Below are 19930 nucleotides of genomic sequence, written 5' to 3'. Positions count from 1 at the left end.
TTTTGGACATCACGGTCCGAATTGCAGTACATTCTATTCTTACTGATTTGTATCCTTTTTCTCCTTCCTTCTCCCTCCTTCCTTTCAAATGTTTTGTCCAGGGCTGGCTCTGTGAGCTGCTGCGCTGGAAAGAGGATCCGTCTCCAGAGAACCGAACACTCTGGGAGAACCTCTCCATGATCCGACGCTTCCTGAGCCTCTCTCAGGCCGAACGCGATGCCATCTACGAGCAGGAGAGCAGCGCCGGCCAGCAGCACCACAACGAGCGGCCGTCGCACTTGATGCACATTTCCAGTGACCAGCTACAGGTGAGTGTGATATTTTTCACAAGATTATGACCTGAGCTAGTGCCTTTGGGCAAGGCACCGAGCTAAAACTACAACAGATGTGTTCCAGAACATGAATATTGAATCACAGCAATATGTTTCTGGGGCTGAATCCACTGGTTGGCTGTGGCTGATCACATGTTGGGTTAACTGCTTATTCTAAACTGCCCTTAGGTGTGGATGTCAAAGTAAAATATAAGGTGCTCCCCTCCCCCAGCTGTTAAAAAAATGGATAGATGGATCACTAATTGCTAAATCAAAGCAATTTGATTATTTGTGCTTGTGATTTGGATCTCTTTTTGGTACAATTTCTTATGAAAAGTAGTTTAAAGATATTATGTAACAGTGGAGAGAATCATTTTTAAAAATCCTAATGAAGTCTGATTATTGTATCTGTGCATATCCTGTTTTCCAAAGGTCTGTGTCAAAAATAATTTAGTTTAAAAAAAAAAGGGAAACCTTAATTTTCCCCATTTGACTTCTTCTTTCAGTAATTCTAACCCTAACAGCACTCAGGAGTTTCTGCGAACACATAAATTAACAACACTGCAACACTTAAAAGTTGCTACTTTTTAAGCAAAAAACGTTTTCAAAGATATCATTAGGCTGAACTTGCTTAACAGAGCTGCTTTATAAGAGACATCTGGCAGATGAATAGAAAATAACACACAGGCTCGGTTAACGGTCGAAACATCTTAATGAAGTACAATAATACTTCTATTAAAAGTCTGAGCCACAGCAGAGTGGTTGATTAGTTATTTGGTTACTTGGATACAATGGCAGCGTTTCACAAAGACTGTCATTTAGTGGATATAAATAAGGTAATAGGATTTCTTTGACAAATCAGTTTGAGCAACAGATATGGAATGAGGGAATTTTGTGCATACTTTGCATGCAAATGCAAAACGGTTGCAGATTGATAAAATAGGATTATTTCTGATTTAATGGTGCAGTTTTACAGTGTCCATAAGAGACTGGTGTTTAACTATTTTGTGCTGCTCTTTTACTAACGTGATACATTAGCCAAATTAGCTCACATTTGCTCAACAAGAACTAGCCCGGCTCAGTATATGGATACAGTAAAAATCACATCTTTGGGTGCATTTATGCAGCTGGCAAGCAGAGTCCCTGCAAAGTGCTGTTTTGCAAACTTCATTATGAAACACCTATCTACAGTGTCTGACTCAGAAATGAAAATAAAAGAGCGCCCATTTTGCAGGGTCAATAGAGACCACGAGTTGCCCACTCACTCGCTCTCCAACCACACAATGAGACATTTTACGAGTAATGTGTCATGTGTTTACACTAACGGGACTCTGACGGCAGAGCGAAAGCCATCGATAGCATTCTCACACGGTGGCAAATCAGCCAGACCATCGCGATGTGAATTGTACACAGGGAGCTTGTTTATCACTACCGGGCAATAGAGGCTGATAAGCAGCACAGGATATAATAGAGAGGCCAGTTTGCCTGTGAATTCCCAGTGTGCGTGGAGCCGATCGTGTCACTCATGTGTACGAGTGTATATGCTGGTGTGGGGCTGTTGCCTCCTCTACCTCCACAATGAGACTCAAGCTCCCACTACCAAAAAAGGAAAAACATCATATCTGCAGAACTGATTGCATTCAATCAGATATTACATGGAAAATTCCTTCAACCAAGTGCCTGTTCTATACACAGCAGGCCCATTTTTCCTCACAACTCAATTGATTTTAATGAAAGGCCTTATTAAGGCGCCAATAAGTGTTCACTGATAACATCCCCATCTCCTTTCTCTTCCCTCTTTCTTTTTTTTTCCTCACTGCAGGCTCAGCCGCCTCAGACACAGCAGCAGCACCAGCCCTCCTTGTCCCTCCACCCCTCCCAACAGCCCTTGCAGCAACAGCAGCCCACCACCGGTCCCCGGTTGCCACCTCGCCAACCCTCCACCGCCTCTCCGGCCGAAACGGAGGACGAAGGCAGCCGCGGAGGGAGCATCAAATCCCGCACGGGTGGAGGCAAGATCTCCCTGGAAGCTCTAGGTATCCTGCAGAGCTTCATCCAGGACGTGGGCCTATACCCCGACGAGGAGGCCATCCACACCCTTTCAGCCCAGCTGGACCTGCCCAAGCTCACCATCATCAAGTTCTTCCAGAACCAGCGCTTTTATGTCAGTCACCCAGCAAAGGCACCCAAGGAGCCCATTAACAACAACAACAACAACACCACTATTGCAGCCATCGTCAACAACACCACCAGCAGCAGTAGCAGCAGCAGCAGCCCGGCCTTTGAGGAAGAGCTGACGGACTTCAGGGAGAGCGGAGAGCTGTTGAAGGAGCTGGACGAGAGCACGCAGACCAACAGCACCATCTTCTCCATCAAGATCGAAGAGCAGCTGGGCCGAGGTGCCGAAGCCCAGTCCGAGTCAGAGCACGAGGCCAAGGAGTAGGACTCTCCCTCTGAAACATGTACTGAGAGTTTTCCTGTGCACACAGACTGGTGACTGTGCTAAATGTAACGCTCTGGCCGCCACAGAAACACCACACTGCAAACAAAGAGAAGTAGTGTTTTCAATCAGTACAGCATCTGGACTGTATGAGGAGTGTTCATATATATATATATATATATATATATATATATATATATATATATATATATACACACACACACACACACACATATGAACTCACAGTGCGAAATGAGTGTTCACACACTGGAAAGCCCATTTCAGACTCAGTAATACAAAAAGTACTACTTTTTCGATTTTGTAAAACTTGTATTATTCACTGTAAAAACTGATGCATCGTTTAAATAATCTGCACAAAAAAATTATTAAGTATGTTGCCGTGGATATTTGCTGACTGCACTCTATGTCTGTTGTTTTACACTGACTTACTTTATCTTTTTGAGCTACTGATTATATTGAAAAAGGAAAAAAAAGTTCCTCTGGAGTTTGCTAGGACTTCGATAGGTGTTTACGTATGTGATGTTTAACTGGATTCTTTTTTTTTTTAAGAAAATAGCAAATGAAATCAAGGACCATGTGGATGACAAGGCCTTAATTATGAGGTATCAAGTCTGGAGCCTGCTGGCAGATTAGTTATTCTTTTTAAAAAGCGCATAATGTGATTATGGATCACTCCAAACTCTGGAACGCGATCACCCAGCCCAGGTGCATCTACGAGAATAGCTCAGTCTCTTTACATATTATTTGTTAGGGAAGAAATATAAATATATATATATATAGACATTATATTGTAACTGTAAAAAAAATACAGTCTTAAAAAACTATGCCAACAAATGCCTTGTACTATACGGCACTGCCGATGTTAGATTATTTTGCAAAACCTTTGTCACTGTAACTTTCTGAATTGACACACAGTTGGAAATGTGAATTTCACAATGTTTATGTTGTCTGACATTATTTATTTGCAGTTCATGCAGTGTTTCTGATGTAATTACTTTTTCTAAAAAAAAAACTAAAAAAACAGTTTATGTTTCCTTGTGCGCGCTCTCTCTCTCTTTTTTTTATTCCACCGATCTTGTTTCTATTTATAAATGTAATTTCAGTGGGCAGTAAAAACAAGAAGTGTCTTAAACGTTTTAAATGGAGAAATGTGCTTTAAAGGTTGCCTATAAAAAGTGCTGTATGTCAAGCAACTCATGCTACAAGCTTCACAATTAATGTTGTATGCAATTTTTACTATCATGCAAATAAGCTTAGGTAAAATGACTAACCTATAGAACACCTTAGAAAGAAAAACATATGCAATCTGTGTGAAAATCGATGTCTGCGATGTGTCTTCCTTTGGTTAAGAATCCAATTCAAAAAGCTACTCCTGTATAAATATTCTGTAAAAAAGTGTTTCTTTTTTATGAGTTCATTTCAATGAGAACACCAGTTATTTTGTTACGACTGACTGTTTTATAAGTGTTTCTCGGTTCCTTTCAGCAGAAATGTTCTAACTAGAAGTGGTTATTGATTGTTAATTACACAATTAAACTGTTTGTATTGTACCACAGATTTCTTGGCATTAACTTGACCAGGCTCTTTTGACACCAGAGGTGTGTTTGTCTCCTCTGGAAACAGGAGAGGAAACAATGTGAAATGGTTGTTTTTTTTTTTTTGGTTTTTCTTGGTTTTCTTTTTGCTTTTTTCTTTCAAGTTCTGCTAAGAAAGAGCAACTCCAGTTACTGACTCATTCCGCTGCGATCACTGAACCCATGTCACTTGTAATATCTGTAAATATCACATCTTATGAATCATTAATTGTTTAATATTGTAAATATATTTGAAGTTTGTGCAAAAGCTCACCGTACAAAGCTGAATCGCCATTCTGTCGTGCCTCTTCCTCCCAAACCGACTGTACCGGGGCTCTTCTGCTGCATCTCCACTTCTACATGCTGAGTGTATGTGAACCACCTTTGAAATCTAAAATAAATAAATGTTAGGTGTGAACACCTGTAATAGCAAAGCCCTCTGCAGGAAGTTCGGCTATAAAACAGCGCAGGTGTCCTGACCTTGCCGTAAACCCCAGGCGGGGCCAGGTGTCTACACCTTTAGGAAATTACCCCCACCCGTTCACACCCTGAGATATGTGCCAGCCTGTCTGGGCCAGCGTTCCCTTTGTGTTGTGCTGTTTTTATCCCATAAATATAGAAAGAAATCCACAGTGCAATGTTGTGTACGTTCACGGGAAAAGAACAATCAAACGAAACAGACATATAGAAGTGTCAGATGCTCTCAAGAGGACATCCTTTTGTCAGAGGTGATCAGAGGGTACACGATACGTGTTAAGAGGTGATAAAAAAACATTACCGCATGTCACAGAGCAAAGAGGCGCCATTATGCTTCATTATTTCTCCATTTTGACATTACAAATGGCTTACTCACTGACAAACAGAGGTGAAGGCACCAACAAACAGGAACTCTAGCGTAATACTCCTCCTCATTATCACTGTTTTCATAAGGATCAGCTATATTTGCCGCACGCTTACAAAAGGTTTTTCTACACAGATGGCTAATACTTTGCTCTAACAGTGGTTCAAGACTTGATTTCTGATGTTTTCTGGAAAAGTTCAGCTATAAAGTGAAATATCCTACAGAGGGGTTATCCGGTGTTCTCCAGCAGCTGTAAAAAAAAGTCTTCGGCAAACATGGTGTTATTTCAGGGGATCGTGAGATGAGGAGGTTTGCCATGACAAGAAAGAGCCAGTTCTGTTTCACCATGGGTGGGTATCATGGGTGATTGCTCAGAGAAGACTGGCAAGCACCGAACAGGTTTGATACTCCATCTCCATTAGGCTGTTCGCTGGCTCTCCACGGCACCAAACACACTTCAAAGACTTTCCCTGATGTCAAAATAGAAATCATAATTACGACAAGAATGGTGACTGATGAATCACTGACTCCGTTACCCCCGGGCGCCTCATGCTGTTGCTTATTTAGAAAAAAATTAGCAGGCTACACAAATTTACCAGAAAGCATGTAGATGACGCCACATCATACTGTGGTATGCCGCCGGTGGAGAAAGAAGCCCAGCAGATACAGTGTCTTCTTGTGATATTTGTAGAAATCCTCAGCGTCAGAGCAAATAAACAGCTTCCACATAAAGACGTGGCTGGCAGACGGTGGGCTGGAGAGGCTGAGGTCAAAATGCCAAACAAAGTTTATTTTTAACTAAATTCACAGGTATGTATATTTGGATGTCACAGGAGGTATCCAACTTTAAGCGGAGATATCATGTCACATATAAAGTGATATTTTACCTGCAGGTCATAAGAGCTTAATGGAGTTGGTGTAGAGCTTTGCCTTACATTTACACAGGCCAGGCATGGAAGTTCAGCAATAATGCAACATACACAAAAAAGTCTGTTTTTTAATTGCGTGTCAGTTTTACATTCATAAATATATGATATATATTTTTTTTTTATTACATATATTTTTGACTGACAACTATTCATCTCAATTAGGTTTAGTACTTTATGTTGAAATTATGTTATCCAAATGAATGGAAGATGCACATACACTTTTAATATTTGGTCCAAATGTGTTTTAATATATACAAAAGCCTGTGATGTAACAAAAAAAAGGACATTGTCAAAGTTGATAAAGATTTTTAAAAAGCTGCACTTAATATTCTTTACAAATGTGTCATCTTAATGTAGTATCTTCTTTTTAGCATGTTTTCAGAGTTAAATTATTTTCTGTCTGATAACTAAATATGTCAGTGCTGTGCTGTAAAAAGTACCTTCTGTGCTCCGTCAAAGAGAAGCTCCTGAGTGAGGCCTTTAATTCCAACTGCCAACATGTCAGATTGTCGTGCTGGACGGCTTCCAGGTTTGTGGTGAAAAGTGTTTAAGTACAGTATTTTAAAACATTGTACACAGCTACACTCCACCAGCGCACAAATTGAAAAAAAAAAAAGACAAATGGTGGACAGAAACAGAACTGAAGTGACAATTTAAAATCAAACATCCCTGATGAAAAACCTACAGTAGGAGTATGTTATCCCACTAATGTGTATTTTATATTTCTGGGCTGCACAGCTGCACGATGGACACATTCAAAGAACGTATACATGCTCCACTGAACACAACCCCCCAGGGTACATGCAAAGATGTCAATCAACAATGAACATTAACACTTCACAGGCGATTTGAAGGAAGCAGGAGTTTGAGCTTTCTGAATGCAGATTTGAGGGGATGCATCATATTTTGCGTGTGTGTGTGAGTGTTTTTTTTTCCACTTTGTGTTATCATAACAGACACTTAGCAACTCTGAAAAAAGAGCTCTGAAAGTGTCTCAGTGTTGGGTAAACCAGGGGATGGGCTCACGGCTTGGCCCGGTCTCTCACAGGCTCTGTTTCGTAATCGTTCACGTGATATTTGATCCAGTGTTTGTACTCATCAGACTAATAGTCGACGTTCAGCAGTTAGAGAGAAATTCTGAGAATTTTACAGCATCATGAGGTGGTATAATTTTATTTCTTAGTGCTGGGGAGAAATAGGACATCTTACTTGGAAAACAGAGGTTAACATAAGTTTTGTGCAAAGTGGTTGTGACATAGAGCATGACCTTAAAACTTCCATGCAAAGGAAGCATTTTAAACTTCAAACATGGAAGGAAGGTGGACTGTGTACACGATGATATATGACTGATTCAAATAACACTCAAAGATATGCAGTTTTGCATTGCTTCAGACCGTGTGTAGCTTATTGTCAGCTTTTATTATTTATTATTGTCAGATCAATCGTCAAGGACTTTCCAAGTTGCAGCAGAATCCAATTCAATTCAAGTTTTCAATTCAGGCTCATCTATATAGCACCAAATAACAACAGCAGTCTCCTGAGGGTGCTTTGTGTGACAAGGAATAACACAGAGAAAACCCCAACAAGTAAACGACCGCTTCTGAGCAAGCAACAGTGGGAAGTAAAAACTCCCTTTTAACAGGAAGAAGCCTCCAGCAGAGGGAGGGGCAGTCGTATGCTGTGACTGGTTAGGGGCGATGGGAGGAAGACAGAACAAAAAATACACTGTGGAAGAGCCAGAGATTATTAATAACTAATGATTACATACAGAATGGTGTATAAATACATAGAGAATGAAAGAGGTGATTGAAGAAGAAAGACGTCCCCAGCAGCCTAGGCAGCGCAGCTAAAGGAATAATAACGCAGATGTGCCAAAAACTGCATTTCCTTTAGTAAGCTTGTTCCAATGGTGAGTGAATCCTTGCACGGCTTCATAACAACTCCAAGTGGGGTGATTAAAAAAATGATATTAACTCTTCCATTTAAAAACAGGATTTTAGACATGGCCACTTTGACACCTGATCGATCAAATAGGCCTCATCTCTGCTATTTGGAGTCGCTAAACTGGACCTCTCTACTGTGTTTGTGCCTTTTTGAGAATTTTTAAAAATGTAATTATTTTACAGTTAAAATATCTTATTTTGTGATGCCAACAAAGGTCTGTGCTTCAGTTTTGGTGAGTGGCTGTTACTTAGCACTATTTCTTAGCAAATATCTATGACAGTACATTACACTCTTATAGTTTATATGTAGACCTCACTAACCAAGATTAACAGCACTAGCTTGTAACCTCAGTTTTTAATCCAAATATGGTCACTTCTAATAAAAAACAAGATGGTGGTGGCCAATACAAACCAGTCCCTCTTTTGCACATTCTTTATTAGTTACTCGTTTGTTACATGCACTCTGAAAGGGTAGTGTTGTCTGAAATAGAAGCGCTGTGCTGTGCACCATAAATAGCATGCAATATCTGACTGCAATTGCTGTGCTAGCTACTGCACTTTGTGAACAGTTTACCACACATGTAACACATGCAATGTTTGCTCTCACCTGCATGATGAAAAAATCTGCTGCAGTTAGCTAGCTGCCACTGATTTCATCATCATTATCAGTGATAACTGAAATCTTTGCTTGCCTCGATCTTTCAGCTATACAGCCAAAATATTGACTGTTGAAGATGTACAGTGCTCCACACTCAACTTTTTGATATTTGAGTACACCATTCAGATACTCATAGAACACTTTAGTCCTCTACTGGTTTGGGAATTAGCATCAATTAGCATGTTTAGTGCTCTGGTAGGATTAGCTTGAGTCGGTACTATGGGGTTAACATAAACTGTACATAAAAGATGGAAGTAGGCTCTGTGACTGATTTTGGACTCCCGACTTTGCAAGTCTCAACATTAGCATTGTGGCCAGTAGTGGTTTTAGATACGGGCGGCATCACGGGCATCTGCAAAAAAAAAAATTAAAAAAATGCTCGTACTCATGCTGCCCCGACGTCATGCCAGCGCATATTGGGAATGGCATAGGCACCGATCGGTTTTCTATCGCCCGGTGGCGGGGGATTCTCTGACCGGCTGGTGCAGCATCTAATAACCAACTCGCAAAATAAAACAAAATAAAAACAAACCAACAAACACGAAAACACCAGACTTATAATTTGCAACAATGTTTTTTCGAAATTCTATACACGAAAAGTGAGCGCGAGAGCCCTCGGTGCGCCTGCTCGCTGCTGAAGTCAAAGTAAACTTTATTGTCATTTCCGTTACATACAGTCCAGTATATAGAGAGACGAGACGACGAGGCTCCAGTTACAGCAGTGCAAGTAAACAAACAATATATATAAGAAGAGTAAGAAAATAAATTTACATTTTAGGACTTGGGGTAAAGGGATCAATAACAATTTAAAATTTACAGTTTGATGATTTAAAGTCTCACACACAACCCGTCGAAAGGGGAGGGCGGGGGGCGGCTGCTTCCAAATAGAGCACATTTCATTTATAAGGTTGTAAATCCAAGCTTCAAGAAATCTCAGAAATGCACCCTAGACAAAGTGAATCTGTGAACTAAGGTGTAGGTGTGTTAGATCATGTTGTGGTGATCCTTGGGTTGAGGGATGGGTGTTCATACTGGAGTGCAAAATTAAAACCAATGTAAGATGGACAAGAAAAGTTCAAAGCCATCAGTTTAGAAAAAAGAGAAAAGAAGAGGAGGAGAAACGAGTAAAAGATGCAGGTAAGCAGATGTGTGATTGGACAATGGCAGGTCATCCTGAAACAATCAGAATCAGAATACTTTATTAATCCCTAAGGAAATTATGTGGGTTACAGTTGCTCCAAGAAGAAATGGTAAAAATAGTAACAGTAACAGACTAAACTCCAAACAATACATTATGTTACAGATTTTAATATTAATTAGTCATTGTTAATTGTTGATTTGTCCTGTTCTCATTGTATGATGAATTGTGATGGCTGTTTGGTAGCCGTTAGCATACTATGCATACTCTCTCTCTCTTCATATGTGTGTGTGTGTGCAACAGCTTTATGTTAATGTACAATCCTTAATATGTTTTGTCTGTGGCGCCTAACAGGCTAGGACCGCCACTGATTGTGGCCAGGTGTTTAGACAACGGGGTGAAGTGCTATCATCAAGCTATAAGCTAATGCTTGCAAGCAAGGCAAGCCTAGCCAAGCCACCTAGCTCAACACAGCCCCAGTTCATGGTTGTTATAGCGTTTGTGTTTTATTTTTAGTCTTTGGATTTTAAATTCCTGCTTTGATTTCTTTGTTCCAGTATTGTGTGAGTCTTGATGTTATTACTTTGTTCATTTTAGTGATGAGTTTCCATTTTGTGTTTTTGTTTAGGTCTGTTATTATTGTTATCTGTAGCAGTAGTAGTAGCAGCAGTTTATTCCTTAGTCCCTCTGTGTTCTCTTGTTTAGTGTTAATGTTCATGGATATTAGTCTCTTTGTGTTTTTTCCTGTTTTACTTTGAAGGTTAGTTTTCTTTTGTGTTCTGTGGTAGTTTTGCTTCCTCTCTGTCTTCGCTTGATTCCCTGATTGTTTTCATTTGTTGTTGACAGTGTGGCCCTGTGTCTCATTCCCCTCCTGTGTCTAATCCCTAATCAGCCATCTGTGTGTGTATAAATAACCCAATCCTCCCTGTGTACTTTGTCAAGATGTGTCCTGCAGCCCAGTTACTTTGTTTCCATGGCTGTCCTTAGATTTCGCCTCTTCCTTGTGTTTTTGGATACTTGTTTGTGTCCCTGTTTTACATCTACTTCGCATCTTATTGCACTGGAGACCAAAACTGTTTTGTATAAGGTTGAAAACATGCTTTTAATACTGTGAAGTTGGGCACTTTAACATGGGAGTCTTTGGGAGCCAGCCCCTAGCGCCCATTAGAGTTTTTGGCAATTTCATATTGCTTTCATTTTTCAGTCCTGGACATTGTTACTTAGCTATGAAGCTGCGTGCATTTTTAAGCTTTGTTTTGGGGCAAATATAGCGTTCATAACGTTCATTGTTTGTATACAGTCTAAGTCCTTAACGGGCCAAAGGGAGCTCAACAAAATAGTTTAATTCTTTAACACACAGTTACAGCACAAAGCAAAGTTCACCTCTGTTTATTTTCTGCTGCAGTCCTTGAATAATTCCTTGGTTTATACAAGATTATAGGGAAAAGTCACACAACTGGAGAAAGTTGTAGGTTGTTTATTTACACTGTTTACAAAGTAGGAAATCTTTGCTCGCTAACAGACACCACAACAAGGGACAGTGACGCAGTTTGTTTGCTTCTGATTGTTCATTGTTGTGTTTGAATAGATTCTATATAATCACAAACATTTTACCTCATTTAGTAAAATACTGGTGTCACATATGCCACGAATTGATAAAACACCCGAGCTACTTTTTTAAAATGCATTTATTTACAATCATAGCTGTGATATGAATATACACAATATATTTAATTGCATTTCAAGGACTAAGCTTTGCAGTACCAGAGCCGCAAATGGTTGTTAGCTTTCTGCTAACACAAACGCTGACGTACCAATGCATACACATGCTGATGTAAAAGGTCTGCAGCAGATTTACTGGGCAGTGTCTTGGTTATGTTTCTGCTACGTTTAGCTCCAGATTAATCGGGACGTTACACTCAGGTTCCTGCGCCACAACATCGGCAGGTCTGGCTCGCATAGCGGAGTCCTCTGTGCCTACACGCGAGCCCTCGGGACTGCGCAGTAAATCAAACAGGAAATGCAGCAGAAAGCCTAATAAAGTTATTCTAATGATAGCAATCTCTGCGGGATCACTACAACGTAAATTGGGAACTTGTCTCTCCCTCGCTCCTATGCCAAGCTGCTTGGTAAGAGCAAAATGAAACACTTCTCAACAAATGTAAAGATGCAGAAACAGGTTAGAGGTGTGGAAATTAATGACATTCATCACAGAGTTGATTTCTGCCCTCTCGCTCGTTGTTTTAAGGTGATAAAATTAAACACAGACTTACTCAGGGGACTCAAGGTGTCCTGGTCACATTCATGTAGAAATATTACACTCCCATGCATATATTGTCTGATTTATGTCACAAGTGGCACATGCCTGTGCTTTATCCTATTATGTCATTGCAAGATAAGGGGCTCATCTCACAAAAGGTTTGCAGATATCATCTTTAGCTCGTTTCAAAGGGTCTAACCTGGCGCAATTTTAGAAGTAGGAGTACAATAATAGTCCATTTCTGGCCTTAAAGGTACAATCTACACAAACTCCCACACCCACAGTCCATAGGTTAACTGATGATTGTAAATGTATCTACAGATATAGGAGAAATAAACTGACAACTACTGTTTGAATGGAATATTAAGATATTAATATTATTAGAATATAAAGCAATTTTTACCACTACGCTAAGGTACAGAATTGTCACCAGACAAGCATGACTGATATCTATAATGTCCAATTCACCTGGGTACCAATAAGGGTACAACAGCATTATTTTTATAGCATATGAGGCGTATATCACACATAGAAATTAATGCACACAGACAAGAACATGTGAAGCAGGGCTGCTGAGGATCCTGGAGCATGCGTTGGTGATGCATGTCTATAACGACAAATTAAAGCCTAAAATGATTTTTTTGTGATGATCTAGTGTCTTTGCCTCTTCTCAGTTAACGGCCAGCTGCCCAGGTAAACTGGTAACACAGATTTATATTTGTATTTGTATTGAGGGTGCTGCCCTCATCTAACAGATGTTCCTTTGCACAGATGCCTCATCTCCACATCACCCTCATACCTGAAATAAGTTCCCACGGCTATGACATCAAACATCGGTGTAATGTGTCAGTCATAGCTGTGCACAGACACTTTAGGAGGCATGTGTTCAAACCGAAAAAGGAGCAAATACATAAGTATAATAAAAAATGTAAAAATGAAGCTGCACAAAGTAACACAGCTTTTACTTGCTTGAGTTATTTTTCATTCAGCACTCCTGCAGATATCCATCAGATCAAAAATTAGTATATTAGTAATTTATATTTATATGATGATCTTTTGCATTGAATATTTCCAACCTGCACTTGGTTTTGCTCCAATTACCAAATGCTTAACAAAAAAGTGCTTTGAATGTTCAAGTAGAGTAGGAGAGTGTCATAAGAGTGAGTCCATTTAAAAATACTGTTTTTGATGATATCTGTATTGTAAAATGTGTAAAATGTAAGAGGAAAAAAGCAAAACTGATAAAAACTGAGTGACACTTGAAGCGGACTTATGTTCTGGACTTATATATTTACACTTGTAATGTGTCTGAGCTCTACCTGTGCACGTGCTTGGTGTCACTTCAGAGTAACTGGCACTTTTATGCTAGATTACAGGGTTTTTTTTAACCATTACTGAGGTCGCTGTTACTCTTGTTGTCTGGCAGTTGTATTGTGTTATGAAGGTTTAGTCAGCCATGATGGCTGAAACAGAAGAGCTGGAATTGAATAGAAGTGCTCCACGAGCCGTTATATCAATATGAACTCTGGGTGAATTAAATGCACAGCGCTGCATTCTTTCCTTGTTGCCCTCGTGGGCACTTTGAGAACCCTAGGAGCGTACCACTAAAAGTACAATAGGGTACTTCATTTTCTGAGAGTGTAAGTACCACATTCCACTGCTTGTATTTATGTTTGGGGCCGACACCTATGGCTGCCCTTTTATTCGCCTCCACTGTTTCAGACATAACAGCTTTTGTTTGAAGTCTGGAGGCAGACACAACAGCACAGCGGTGGCTCCATGGCGCTCAGACCCTTCCACCTCCGTTTACAGTTCAAGCATCTCAAGCATAACGTTGTGAAACGGGCAGATGAATCTAATAGGCCTCCAAGAATGTTGACATCTGCAAACTTAGAGATGTATGTATGAGTCCATTCACTCGCCTTGTTGTCTGAAGGAACGGATATGAGTATTTTTTAATGTATTTTTAAAGAATTGAGTAATCACTTTTGCTTTTTAGGAAAAAGCAACGTAAATTCGGGGATAGAAGTGAGCTGATATATTAACGAATGTTGGTTTTTCTGTCTTTTTGCTAATGAATTATACCTGACTGAGCAGCCACTGCAGCGGGCTGCTTTAAAATTACAGCGAAAATCAACTACTCTCTATTTATCGAGTCTGCGGCCTGTTGTTCATTTTCTAGGAATTTAGTTGAAGTGGCCACTTGTTATTTGAAGTACTAATTGAACCCATTTTCCTTTTCTAAACCTGTCTTACCACTTTCATTTTAAAGCAATAACTCATCGATGAACAACACCACTCACCAGGCTCCACTTGTCACAATAGTTCCACTTATGCATTGACCAAAACAGACTCAACAGTGAAAGTTGCATTGCAGATTTTTAGGCCGCTGGCACGTCAAAGTGCCTCGCCACTTATCGGTGTGAATTATGTTTAATGTATTCAGTGCGAGGCTGTTAAAAGTAGAGAGCTGAAAGCATCTCTGTAGGTAAACTTAAGGTATGAGCACTCACCCAAAATCAGGCAGTTTAGGAGGTCTCTTCACAAGCCTGTCCTTGGAGGTTTCCACACTCCGGCCTTATTAAATTCAAAAACAAAAAGGAGAAAAATCCTATTCAGTCTTTGTCTTTGATATTCCTAAATGTCTTTAAACCGTGTAGAACCTTTGCAATATTTGAACCTTATTGAAGTTAATTCAGCGGATTTAGGTAAAGCATGCTTGCATCTGCGTCAGTGTTTGTAGATGTGAGTTGTGATCTTCCAATCATGGGGATGCTTATCCAGGAGAAGTTGACACGTCCTGGTCGGCAATCTGCAGAGGAGCCGAGGTGCAGATACTACATTCGAGCATTTTTTTCCCCTGATCATAATTGCACAGTGACAGATGGGCAATGGTGGAGCGCACAAGTATACAGCATGCATAGAAATGTGCTCATAGCTCCAAACAGGAACAGCTTTAAAGCAGTCAGGTGGGGTTTTTTTAGACTCTGCTTGCCTACCCAACACCTACGTCTTCACAGCTGAGACAGAGTTGCATTAAAAACTGTCAGAAGTTCCAGGAAAGATGCAACTTTGAGATATGAATAGTTGTAAATCTTTGCTGTTACAGGTGAATGGTGGAAATTGTGACCCTTTTTGAATCAGACAGTGTCTCTTGTAAGATAATGGAGCAGTTCTCGGCTTCTTGCCACCTTTCCCTCCTCGACAAGTAAGCATCAAGTGAAAGCAGGGAGAACAGAGAAGAAGCAGTTAAATTGCCTTAACAGCTGTGCAGGGTATGAATAACTCGTTAGCTGTGTGCATTTTAAGTCATCAAATCCCGAACCCCCTCACCTAACCCTCATTTGCAAAGGGGACAGGAGGGAGGTGCTAATTAAAGTGATAAAGAGAACAAATCTTATCAAATCTGGTGCTGGATTTTTGTTAGAAGGTGGGGTGGAGGTGTTGGTGTGTGTGTGTGTGTGTGTGTGTGTGTGTGCGTGCGTGCAGGTGTGTGCATGTGTGTTTGTGCAGAAAAAAATCTATGGTTACATCTGTATTCTGAAACACTCAGGAAAGGTGTTATTTCATGTTTAATTAATTAAGCAGTCTCTTTAACTGTATCTTGACAAATGTGATGCCAATTAGATAGTGAGGAGAAATTGTTTATTGCTAATTAATGGTTGATTTCAGGGGAAAAGAAGTTAAATCCTTTGGTATCATACCTTTTCCTAACTGTTACATTGTAAATGAGCATCTACATCTTGCTCTAGAGTGAAAATATCGACTTCACGCTTGAGGGTCAGAGGAAAGTTTTTACTGACTCGTTGATGGTTTACATGCAAATTTGTAGGTGCTTGAAACGCATGTTGTGAAGCCAATGTTCCTTCAGACATTTGTTTGAAATTATATTGTGAATCGCTAAATATCTAAATATCTTGCCCAGAATAGGTTTAATAGTAGTTAATGTGGCAAACACTGGTTTAAGCCAATTTTAGGGAACAGCTGTTGCATTTATGACATCTGTACAGTAACAAAACAATCATCTGTACAAGACAAAGTCCAAAAAGTTGAGAATATTTGAAAAACACAAACACATATCAAACAAGTTGTCCCAGTCACAATAATAGACTGGAAAAGTGCAGTGCGTTCCATATGCGTAACACCTGATGATAGCATAGCGCATCCCACAGCCAATTAGGTTAAATAGTAACAGGTCTGATGGAACTTGACTGAATATTTAAAAATAAAAAAGCTTTCCAGAGAGGCTGAGGCTATGGCTACGTCCACACGTACCCGGGTAATTTTGAAAACGCAGATTTTTCTATGCGTTTGCACCTTTCGTCCACACGTAAACGGCGTTTTTGGTCACTGAAAACGGAGATTTCTAAAAACTCCGGCCAGGGTGGATATTTTTGAAAACGCCGTTTTTGCATTTACGTTTGGATGAGAAAAACGGCAAAAACGCAGAAAACACAGCGTCAAAGGTGTGCGCATTTTTTGACGTCACACTGTGCGCCACATTATTGTTTCGGTGAAATGAATTTCTACAATACTATTACTGTTAATTTGTACTCTCTGCAGTGTTTAAATGTTTACAAATACATACACAGTTACTGTCCCTCCACACATACGACTCGGTTCTGCTTCTATGCCCCAGCTTTGTTTACTTTTTCCCACCGAGGCTTCTAGACTTCTGATTGGCCAACATTTCTGCATGGTTAGGAATATATCGCCACCTGTTGCTTTGGCATGTTCATAGCAGCGTTTTCCTTCATTTCTGCCTTTACATGTGGACGGGATTATTTTTTAAAATGAAAACGGAAATTCTCCGTTTTCAAAAATACCCGTGTACGTGTGGACGAGTCTGTCCAAGATAGACAGAGGGAGATCATAAGGTTTTGAAAAAAAGTGGGAAATAGGGTGAAAATACAGTTTCTCCACAAAAAAAATAACAGGACATAAGATGAATGTGTACAATTTAAAGAAAACACAGATGATTAATAACAAGTTTCTTTGTGTAAATCGTTACATGGACTCACACAAATGTTAATAAGTTTAAAAAATATATAGAACAACATCCAGATATTAATTTACTGATTTGAGTTCATCCATCCAAGTCCACATCCACTTCACATCTGTGAAGGCACCATCAGTGCTGGATGATATGCATCCAGATTTTACAGCAACATACTCTGCCGATCATATCACAGTAGCATAGCATAGTATTAAGTACTAAAATGGGCTGCCAGCAACAAAGGAAGGCAAGGCAAGGCAAGGCAAATTTATTTGTATAGCACAATTCAACAACAAGGTGATTCAAAGTGCTTTACAGAGACATTAGAAACAAAAACAAATAAAAAGCATGATTTAAAATTGATTAAAACAAGCAAACAAACAAACTAACTAAACACACACATTTCACACCTGTTCGCGCGATCTGAACCCTTATCGTAAGGGGAGCTACCAGTCCTTCTGTGGACGAGCTACTTTCTATTTTAAATTCCCTGAATTTAAAATACTCTCTAGACCCAGTCTAGACCCAGCTGGGGAGCTACCCAGAGCTCTAAACCCACTTAACAAACAAACAAACAAACAAAACAGTATATAAAATCAAAACAGATAAAATCAGAACAGTAGGTAAAATCAGTAGTTAATGTAAGTTTTGAAATTTAAGCTTAACAAACAAACAAAACAGTATATAAAATCAAAACAGATAAAATCAGAAATAGATAAGATCAGTAGTTAGTGTAAGTTTTGAAATTTAAGCTTAAAAGTGTGGATTTGGTGCTTTATTCAAATGCAGCTGAGAACAGGTGAGTCTTCAACCTGGATTCAAATAAACTGAGTGTTTCAGCTGATCTGAGGCTTTCTGGGAGTTTGTTCCAGATATAAGGAGCATAAAAGCTGAATGCAGCTTCTCCGTGTCTGGTTCTGACTCTGGGAACTGATAAAAGACCGGATCCAGATGACCGAGGGATCTGGAAGGTTCATACTGGGTCAGGAGGTCACTGATGTATTTTGGTCCTAAACCATTCAGAGCTTTATAGGCCAGCATCAGAACTTTAAAGTCTATCCTCTGACGGACAGGCAGCCAGTGTAAAGACCTCAGAGCTGGACTGATGTGGTCCACTTTTTTGGTCTTACTGAGGACTCGAGCAGCAGAGTTCTGAATGAGCTGTAGTTGTCTGATGCGAATGCTGAAATACTATTAAAAAAAAGAAAAGATCTTGCTTCAAAATTCTGATAAAAGATTAAAAGCTGGTCTTGTTGCACCATTAGCCTGGCATCAGCTGAGCTGTGCAGGGTGTACCCCACCTCTTACCCTATGTAAGCTGGGCTGGGCTTTCACCCCGACCCTAAATTGGATAAGCTTAACATTAGATGCGTCATGGTTCTGGGTCCTTTTGACCCAGCATTCTGAGTTTCTTGTGTTTTTGTGATATTTTGTATTTTGGTTTAGGTTCATTAGTAGCCTTAGTCTGAGTTTATGTTCCCTGTTCAGTTCCTCGATTATTGGATTCCCCCCATGTCTTTGTCCTGTGTGTCTGTGTTTTAACTCTTTGCCTGTCCCCTTGTCCCCCTTCTTGTGTTCCAGTCGTGTGTTTCATATCTGCATGTTCCATGTCTGGTTGTCACAGTCTACGTCTCACCATGTTTCCTGTTTTACTTTGACAGTCCATGTCCTGGGTTAGTGTTTCATTTTTGCTTTCCTCCCCGTCCCATCAGTTCTAATATGTGTCAGCTGTGTTCCCCGTGTGTTTCCACCTCCCTCGTTATCATTTTGTGCATTTAGGTCTGTGTCTCCCTCTGTCTGGTGTCCCAGTCTCCCTTATGGTTGTGTGTTTCCCCTGTGTGCCGCTTCATGTCGTTAGTTTCTGTTATTTCCCAGTGTAGTTTATGTTTTTCCCTTTCAGCAAATAAAGCTGAGTTTTGAGTTTAAGTCCCGTCTCCGTGAGTCTGCATTTTGGGTCCTTTCCTGCCTTCATTACACAGCCGATTCATGACGAGATGGATGCATGCCGCAGCATTTAAACAGCATTGGAGCTGTTTGTGTTGTACTTTTTCTTTGGGTTTCTATAATTTTATACAGCAGGCTGGTTCAGCGTATTCTCATCCCGAGGTGTGATGAGCCATTTTCTCAAATGTCACCTGCATCTTACCGTTGCACACAAGGTGTCCTTGATGCACTGGCCGTGGCAATAATGGCCACGGAGAGTTAAAGGTCCCATTTTTAGAAGGCGACAAAATCTACATTAAAAGGGTCGAAGAAGCATGGTGGGACAGGTCACAGGTTTATCAACCAGGAGACAGTAGTGCTGGATTTTTTTTCATTTTCACTCACTTTTTTCTTTCAGTTTCACTCACTGATTGGGTTTGATACTAAAAACTAGTTGGTTAGTTGTAAGCACTAAAACCTTTTTCCTGAGGTTAAGAGAGAGTTCATTGTTGGGGTTAAACTACTCCTCTTCACAGCAGTAAATTAAACAAAAAATGTTTAATTCAGAGCAACAGACCCATCTGCTTAGTGCTGTAGCCTGGTGTCAGGGCACAGATGAAGTCAGGGTAAGAGGTCCGTGTCTTCTGGTTCAGAAACAGCTCTCTCTCTCTCTCTCTGACTCATGAACGTGCGTAGAGAGTTTCACCTTTCCAGCATCCATCCCTGGAAGGTTAAAGATTTTAGATCTGGACTTCTTCTCTTACATTACGATTCTTAAGTGTGAAACACTTTTAACCTCAGGTGGCTTCAGTTTAACTCCTGCAGCTAAACAAACTAAATCTGCATCACCAGCGAGTCATGTGCCACTCATAAGACTAAATACTAAAAGTGGCCTG

General features: G+C 40.1%; 1 protein-coding gene across 5 annotated transcripts in view; it reads left to right on the top strand.

Annotated features, from left to right (window-relative positions):
• Positions 1-4322, top strand: part of satb1b (SATB homeobox 1b) — a 104523-nt gene extending 100201 nt beyond the window's left edge. For all 5 annotated transcript variants that reach the window (XM_082550297.1, XM_082550295.1, XM_082550296.1 and 2 more), the window contains exons 12-13: positions 102-308; positions 2134-4322. In XM_082550297.1, the coding sequence (XP_082406423.1) occupies positions 102-308; positions 2134-2754 (828 nt within the window). In that variant the 3' untranslated portion in view covers positions 2755-4322. The remainder of the gene's footprint in view (positions 1-101; positions 309-2133) is intronic.
• The last annotated feature ends 15608 nt before the right edge of the window (positions 4323-19930 follow it).

The sequence above is a fragment of the Aulonocara stuartgranti genome, assembly GCF_965226115.1.
Source record: "Aulonocara stuartgranti genome assembly, chromosome: 11".
In the NCBI taxonomy this organism is placed as follows: domain Eukaryota; kingdom Metazoa; phylum Chordata; class Actinopteri; order Cichliformes; family Cichlidae; genus Aulonocara; species Aulonocara stuartgranti.
The sequence above is the reverse complement of the archived record's forward strand: the minus strand, read 5'-3'. Positions and strand labels throughout refer to the sequence as shown.